This window comes from Parus major, chromosome 1 (genome assembly GCF_001522545.3).
Source record: "Parus major isolate Abel chromosome 1, Parus_major1.1, whole genome shotgun sequence".
Classification (NCBI taxonomy): Eukaryota; Metazoa; Chordata; class Aves; order Passeriformes; family Paridae; genus Parus; species Parus major.
In genome coordinates this window covers 78387270-78396086 of record NC_031768.1, presented here as the reverse complement: position 1 = coordinate 78396086, position 8817 = coordinate 78387270, and the positions used below count along the sequence as shown (strand labels likewise).

Sequence of the window (8817 nt, the reverse complement as noted above, 5' to 3'; positions counted from 1 at the left end):
AAAAGAAAAAGAAAAATCTCATTATTTAGAAGATAAGAGACATAAACGTTCTGGGGCAAATGTGATCACTGAAGAGGCTTTTGTGCTCTTTTGAGAAATACAAATGCCTATTGGACTCTTCTGGTCAATCTTGAAAAGGAGTATATACATTTGGGTGGATAAATCTGCTTGGATTTCTTCAGTTTATGATTGTTTTCCATGATTACTGGCAAGTAGTTGCCATTGTCGAATCCACCTTCATTTGCATTTGATGGCAAGGGGAAAAAATTTAACTCTTACTCTTTGTTATTTGTAGTTTAGTAGCAGCTGGAGATGTTCACAAAGCAAAAGCACTATACATAAATCTTAATGAAAATCAATAGGAAGGGCAAATGACACAAATGCATTTAGGAAGCACTGTAGTTTTCTTTTGAAGGCTCATTTGAGATCATTGCCTATATCATTTGAGGAAGTTTGTCTAAAACCAGGGCTCTTCTGATATGTAGCCAACCTACACCCAGCCAAATATTGCTGAGATTTAGGAGTGGCAAGCCACGAAAACCCACCAGAAAAATGTCAGCTGCCAAGACATTGGTACAGTAAAGTGTTTTGTGTTCCTCAGTGAGGTTCATTAGGCTTCATCAGGCACATAAAGCTAGGGAGTCAATAGTCTTTAAGCTTGGTTCAGCAGAATACAAGGAAGATGGACAGTGTGTTTTGGAAGAAAGAAGTTGTACACAGTAGGTTATTTGCTGGGTTGATTACCCAGTATGAGCAAAGGTGTAGCTTTTGTCAGTTTTTGTCATATATTTGGGATACTGGGATTCTTGAGAAATGGATATTTCAGTGTTTGGGAAGGCCTTGTGTTACCAGATGAAGAACAGTTTCTGCAATTTTATGGTAGTAAAGCTAAGAGGATTGGATTTATCATTTCAGAAGCTCAATAAACATGCAGCATCTTAAACTGGAAGTGGAGGATAAACCTATTGATTTTGTGTGATGCAAATGCCTAGAGTTCTAACTGGGAATTGAAAGCACCTAAATAAATGCATAAATGTAAGACAGAAGCTAAATAAATAAGTTAGTAAATATTCAGTTCCCCCTCCCATACGGGGGCATTGCAGTGAAAACTGATACTGTTGGCTTCTAGTTTCCCATTCCCTTTTAGTTGCTATAATGGCCTCTGTGTGTGCTTTAGTAATGATGTGTGTCAGGATTTGTTTATTTTGGATCACTGTGTCTCTGCATTTCATTTGTATCTGGCTGTTTTCTTTCTTTACTTAAACTTGAGCTTGATTTGGCTTTGTACTATTTGCTGACTAGGGAGGGAGGGAGAGCATTATTTAAACTTCAAGTAACAAAAGATAAAAGATACTGCTGATTCTTTCAGCCTCAAAGCCTTTCTAAAAAGTTACTGGAGTGTTTTTTGTAGCTAGCACTTCACTGTTGTGACATTCAAAGTAGAACATAAGAAAACTGCCAAAAGATTTTAAAGAATCCATTAATACATGTAGTCAGGAGGCTTCCGTTTAGAAAAGCTACATTATTCAGAGTGAAAAACTAATTAATTAGAATGCCCCTAGGAAACTGAATCTGCTTGCATATATTAGTGAAAAAGTTAATTAATCACTGCAGAACAAGATCTGCATCAAGACATATGTATAAGTACTAGGGAATGATTTCCTGGGCCACAGTGTGCATTTTTTTGCCTTTCTATTTTTAAGAATGTTTTCTGGTGGTGTTTTTAGTTTTATATCTCATTATTTTACTTACACTTTATAGTTCACCTTTGCTTTCTGTCAGAAAAGTATCGAGCCAGTCCTGAGAAGCAAAAAAAAGAAGCAAAAAAAAAAAAAAGTGCTCATGAAAAAGACATGCAGATAAACCCTATTCCTGCTTCTTGCACAGGTTTCTTGGTCATTCAGATTGAATCTTTTCTAGTGTAGTAAAGGAGAGGAAAATAAATCCCAAGGACCGTTTTTTAATACATATTCCCCAAATTCCTAGGTATGGTTTAAAAGCCTTTCCATTAGCAACAAAGCAACAGTAATTTTAAAATTGCTCCAAGGTAGTGTTACTGCTAACGATAAAAGCCACCAGCTGATTTTAATTAGATTTTACCTTTCCTCTTTTCTTAGCAATGGGATGCCCATACCTTGAGTGTATTGCTTTCTAGTTGGTCAGGACAGTTAATCGTTTCCTTTTACAAAAGGACTAATATGCAGGAAAGCCCTGATTAATATCATGAAGCAAAATAAGAAAATTTAAGACTACTTTTATTAATGGTTTACAACATTAAACTCACTATGACAAGATTACAGCCTTTTATAAACGAGAGTTAAGCTTTTTTTATGCTGGCATTGAACTGAATAAAAGGAATTTAATGTCAGTCAGCAGGGGTCTGCCTTCTTTGAAGTCACATTCAGACTCAAGTCAGTGGACAGATTCTGATGTCCTTGGATTGTATTCAGATCTGGCCAGCAGTACACATCAACACTCTGTGTAACCCTCTTTATGAGAAATGTGTGTTTATATGACACAACAGATTAAATAATGTGTCCTCTGGTGATTATCCCAAACTGCCATAGAAATCAGTGGGAAAACTGCTCAGTTTTGTGATCAAAAAGGTGGTTCTCTATCAACAGAAAATATCTGTATTTGATACATAAGTTTAGTGTTCTGTATGATTCAAAAGCCTTTTATAATTATAAAATTATAATGCCTATCTGACTAATTTTCTGGAAATCCTGTTCATTACAACTTGTTTTTTTTGGCACAGTCACAGATAGCTCAAATGGAGACTCTTAATAAGAAAGATTTGCTCAGCCTGACTCAACTGACTTAATTTTAGTGTTAAATAGAAACCAGTCTATCTTGTCACTGGTAACTAATGAAGAAGGCACAGATTATGGCCTGTGACCTCTTTCCTGCTTTTTGATGTAGAAAGAAGGTATGGAATGGACGTTAGACTTCTTTGGTTGGTTTTAAGCTCAAAGTCAAGTTCAGACCTTCTCTTGTTATTTTGACCAAAAGGTCCCTGAGAACTGACAGAATTATGACAACAGAAGCAACATCAGAGACACTAATTGCCTGACAACAGAGTCAACACAAATAAATTCAACTTTGGATTATTTATATTTTTTTTTAATACTTACTTATGCAATCATTCAGTGGAAGTACTAAAGGGGAAAGTTTAAGAACCTGGTCTTTCCATTCAGCTTGTATAGATCCTGTGACACATGTCAGAACCCTGATTAATTTGTAAGCAAATGTACATTAGCATGTTTGACATTCTTGTGTGTTACAAGAAAGAATAAGCATTTCCTTAATAGTTTTACAGCACTTTTAAACATGAGCAACATGGAAAGTAGTTCTCAGTTGGCATTCCTGCATGGAGACCATAGGAGAAAGCTTAATATGGTGGGCAAAGGGCTAGTAGCAGGTTAGCTGCAATTACAGTTCAGCCAGTGGAGCATCATGGTGCTTTTTAATATATCCTCACTCAGTTTCTGTAGCACATGAGTTTGGTATGACTGTAGTGCTCTATCCTGAATTATTAAATGTGCAGTTACATTTTTTACAGGCCAAACTGGGCACAGACAGCTGAGAGGTTGGCTTTACTGGCTTTGGCTAGGGTAGAATTAATTTTATAAGTAGAATCTGCTACTGAGCTGTGATTTGGATTTGTGATGTCACAGGAATGTTTTGTTACTGCTGAGCAGAGCTTGCACAGGGTCATGGCCTTTTCTGATCCTCATGCACCCCAGAAGTGTGGAGGGTGGGGGTGCACAAGGAGTTGGGAGGAGACAGCTGGGATAGCTGATCCCAACTGACCACAGGGACATTCCACTCCATGTGGCAGCATGATCAGCATATAAAAGCTGAGGGAAGAAGGAGGAAGGGGAAATGTTCAGAGTTAATGGCATTCATCTTCCCACATAATTGTCAGGATGACAGAGCCCTGCTTTCCTGGAGATATCTGAACACCTTCCATAAATTCTATTTTCTTTTGCTTATACACAGAACTTTTGCTTTAACCATTAAACTGTCCTTGTCTCAACCCATGAGTTTTCTTACTTTTACCCTTCAGTTTCTCCTCCCATTTTCACTGGGGAGGAAATGAGCAAGCAGCTGTATAGGGCAAGCGGAGTAAAGTCATAGCATTGGTTTAAAAGATTTTACTGTCTAGTCTGCCAGAAGCTTTGGATCAGACTCACACAAAGGTGATTGAAGATGTTTTCTTTATTGACCAGGCAGGAGACTATAGCATTTCAGATAAAAGAGTAAATAACTGTTGGAAACATGAATGACTGTGCCAGCCTTAGTTATTCTGTATGTGACATGTCCTTCCCTTACCTTGCCTTACCTTCCCTTCCCCCCTCCCGAGGATGGTGAGGAGCAAAACTTTCCCTTTCCCAACCTGTTTTTGTCACCAGGCAATTTAATGATGTGGAAGAGCAACACTGCCAGGTTCAGTGCCAGTATTATGGCATGGAAAAAAACTCTTCTGCTTTATCCCCTGCACACCTTTCGCCAGATTTCACTCTTGGATACATTTGATCTATTTGTACTGCTTATCTTCCAACTGTTCCTCAAATGACCTCTTGTTAGGACTATTTAATACTAATGTGTCTTCCTGTGTCGTGTAAACTTCTTTAAAAATGAGAATTTTAATAAGCACAAGAATGGCGCAGCTGTATGATAAAGCTTTCATTAGAGGATTCCTTAATAGATCCCACTTCCAGTCCTTGATTGCATAATCAACAGCTAATGAAATTGTCTTGGTAAGAAGAGCTACGGTGTATTACATCCTCTCCCGAGACTAAGTGGAAAGACAATTGTACCAGCCCGAGAGGACTATTGATTGTTCACAGTTTGAATTTGATTACCCTTACGGGGAACTGAACAAGAGATCATCTTCAGCTCTGCTAAATGGATTTTTTTTCCCACTGAAAGTTATCAGTTCACTTTCATACAGGGCATTTGTGGGGCAATAAACACAGGAAGTGTAATTTCATTACAGATTTCCTGAGTCTGCAAGTTTGGAAGCACCAAAAGCTGTGAAAGAAATGATGGCTGCTTAGTGATATGTCTCTGTGTTTAAACCAGGTGGGAGCTCTGAAGGGAGACACAGCTCATTGTGTGTTGCTTGTCTTATTGCAGGAGGGAATCCCAAAGGGAAATTCGCTCTGGGACTGGTTCAGAATGAGTGGAAAGTTTATGTTAAAAGGCCTCTGGATCGGGAAGAGCAAGACATTTATTATCTGAACATTACGGCCACAGATGGCCTCTTTGTGACCCAAGCTGCTGTGGAAGTGACTGTCACTGATGTCAATGATAATAACCCAGTTTGTGAACAGGTGAGTTAACACCACCCATGGAAATCAGCTGCTATGTTGAGAGCAATGCTTTCCCTACGGGTGTCTCTTGCTCTTTGCAAATACTCAAAGTATTCATAGGCACTGTTGATTTTCATTCTTATGGTATTAGTTGAAGAATCTGCAGTGATCTGGGAGAGAGGCAGGATAAAGCATTCCTGTGAAGCCAAGAGTGAAGGATAATAATCTCCTAAAGCTCGCAAAGGAGTCTGGTGCACAGTGCCCTTGGTTGGCTTTACTGCAAATGATGTGTTGTGAGGTGGCATTGGGCAGCTACTCCTCCTCTGCAAAAAAAGAGTGTGCTCTTCCTTCGCAACCTGTGTGGAAATGTCATCAGTCTAGTTTAACTCCTGCTTTCCTCAACTTTCCAGATACCAGACATCCAGTGGAAAAGGCAGAGGAATGTAGCTTGCTGTCCTGTTGTTGGGAATGTATGCAATGTGGCCTGACCACAGCTTTCAGAGTGTTAGCTGTCTTGTATTCTGTGAAAAGGCAATCCAGGGAACTGATGTTAGTGCAATGGAAAGGTCTGTGTGAAAGAAAAGACGTGATAAAACCCAGAGTTACTTAATGGTACTACTCACAGAAAATATGTATAAATATATATATGTGTATGTGTGTGTGTATGTGTGTATACATATACTCATGTAATTCCCATCATTACATTATCACTCACTGACGATTACTGTCATTGCAAGAACTACTCTATCACTCCGGGGAATCGCAATCTGTATTTCCCTCAAGACTGCAGGATGAGGTGATAAAAACAATTGTTTCTGTTTGCACACTCATCAAGATTTTCATTTCATAGGTGTCAATTGAATAAACAGAAGATACAAAATGGTATTGCATTAAGCACCTAAGATGAGCCTTATTCGCAGTCATAATTTGACGTTGTTTCTGTGACACCTGAAAGCTTAACTGTGACTCGAATTTCTAGGAATGTGTTGTGTAAAGGAAAATTGTTTCCTGTATAGAAAGATGCATTACAAATAGTTTTTTAAAAAAGGTTTTTCAAAGACTGTAAAATACCGCTACAGCATAGCTTACGTCTGTTTTTGACTCTAGGTTGCATATACAGCATTGTTTCCTGAAGACATTCCACCAAACAAAGTAATTCTCAAAATCAGCGCCAAAGATGCTGACATCGGGTCCAATGGTGAAATTCGCTATTCTCTTTATGGTTCGGGGAACAATAAATTTCTCTTAGATCCAGAAAATGGTAAGAGGGCAACCAAATGTTTCTGAATAGCCTTAACCCCTCTACATCTGGGTACTGATTTCCTTAATTAGAGTTAGGTTACACATGGCTATCAGCCAGTTGTTCCAGTTCTGGCAGATGTGGGTGATCATTTGAATGGTGGTGACAGGAGGGAGAAAGAGGGACATCTCTGTTGGCCAGGTTGGATGCTATAACCAGAACAGTGGATATTGATCCTTTTGTTTCCCTGTACACTTCAAGTTAGATCAGAGATTTATCATAGAACCACAGAATATTTTGGGCTGGAAGAGAACTTTGAAGATCATCTAGGCCAAACCCCTTGCCATATGCAGAGTCATCTTCAAATAGATCATGTTGATCAGAGACCCATCCAGTTAAGGTTCCTAGGGCTACCTGTGCCACTGTTTCACCACCCTAATTCTAAAAAAAAAATGTCTACACTTATATCTAGTCAAAATCTACCCTCTTTTAGTTTAAAACAATCACCCTTTGTCATATCACGGCAAGTACTGCTAAAAAGGATGTATTTCTGTTTTAAGTAGTCTATAAATCCTTGGAGTGACAGAAAGACTGACTTGGAAAAACATGGTGGTGTTCATATGGGTAAAGCTGTAGGCAGCTGTTGCCTACTGTGTCACCATGAATGGCTTGTCATCCCTGCACTCATACTGGCACCTCACTTTTTTGGGTAAAGAGGAAGGGGAAGTGGCACTGCTGTGAGTTTTTAATCTGTTCATTGGAATAAGCAGTGTTGTTTTTGTTTTCTCTTTCCTATTCCTGTGAAACACATAGTTTTGAGACACTTAGGCTGTCTAGAATTAGTGATGTTGCTACAATAATAATGATAGCTGCTGCTTTTAAACAATTTCAGGTGAGCTGAAATCTTTGGCCCCTCTCGACCGAGAGAAAATCCCTGCATACAACTTGGTTGCCCGAGCCACTGATGGTGGTGGAAGGTTTTGCCAGTCAGAAATCCATCTTATTTTAGAAGATGTTAATGATAATCCACCAGTGTTTTCATCTGACCACTACACTGCTTGTGTCTATGAGAACACAGCCACTAAAGCTTTGTTAACAAGAGTCCAAGCAACTGATCCTGATGTTGGTAAGTGGATAACATTGCAAAAAATAAATGTTTATGAAAAATCTGTGAAATTCTGGTGGAATTACAATGCAGATTTGCTTTTCTATTGCTAATTTTTTCCGTTTTTCTCCTCCTCCTTCTTTTTTATCCTCCCCACTTCTTTCTCTTCTCTTTCTTTACATCAAAATGCTTGTGTCTGATCTTGACACAGTGGTGTTACAAACAGAAAAACATTGGAGCAGCCACAGGAGCATGTAGTCATCTCTTGATCAGCAATAGCTCTTTTTAGGGGGTAAATATCATTTTGGGGCTAAATTGCAACTTTTTTCCTTCAGTGGTCTCACCTCTTTTTTTGAGGCATGATTTTGAATACCCGTGCCTCTATTTATGCAAATAATATAGTTACATGCCACAGGGACCTATACCTGATTAATCACAGCTTTTCTAGAGTTTTATTTTGCAATAGCTCCCATTTGTTCCAGCTGGTTACTTTAGCATAAAGCTATTGTACACTGCGAATATACATTATAAATGTTCTGGTTATTTAACTGCACATTCTTTGAAAATGTAATAGTTTATTATATGAGTACCTTAGCCTTGAAATGTGGGCCCAATTATGAATACTTAAAGGGGAGTATTTTTGCATAATACAGTGGTAAATCCTACTGAATATTAGAAAAAAAATTTGGTCATTCACTTGAGTTGAAATAAATAACTTTCTTTGTTTTTTTTTCTTCCTGTGTTTTTGGAGGTGTTTTGTAAAAACTATGGCCTGAGTAGTTTCATGCAAAATCACACAGATCTTTCATTCAATGAAAAAAAGATACTATTTTTTTCTGAGTGCATTCTGTAAGTCTCAGTTTTTTGCAAGACTGATAGTTTAGATATACAGAAATTCATAAAGAAGCAGCAAACATTCATTAATGTATCTATGAAGAGCTGCAGTATATGCCATGGTTGAAAACTCACAATTAAAATTATGATCCTGTCCTGCAGTGAAGAGCCAATTACTGGAGGTAAACTACTGAACCATCTGAAGAGACAGTGTTGTTACTTTCCACTGTTGTATTAATTACCATTTTTCTTGTACGTGTGGTGACATTCAAGGAGAGAGGGGACACAATTAGAATTAAAAGTTGTCAATAGAAGTTCTT

The 8817-nt window shown here is 38.2% G+C and overlaps 1 protein-coding gene across 11 annotated transcripts in view; it reads left to right on the top strand.

The window, feature by feature from the left end:
• Positions 1-8817, top strand: part of FAT3 (FAT atypical cadherin 3) — a 340610-nt gene that overhangs the window by 264797 nt on the left and 66996 nt on the right. For all 11 annotated transcript variants that reach the window (XM_015635094.3, XM_015635120.3, XM_015635102.3 and 8 more), the window contains 3 exons: positions 5143-5339; positions 6426-6579; positions 7451-7684. In XM_015635094.3, the coding sequence (XP_015490580.1) occupies positions 5143-5339; positions 6426-6579; positions 7451-7684 (585 nt within the window). The remainder of the gene's footprint in view (positions 1-5142; positions 5340-6425; positions 6580-7450; positions 7685-8817) is intronic.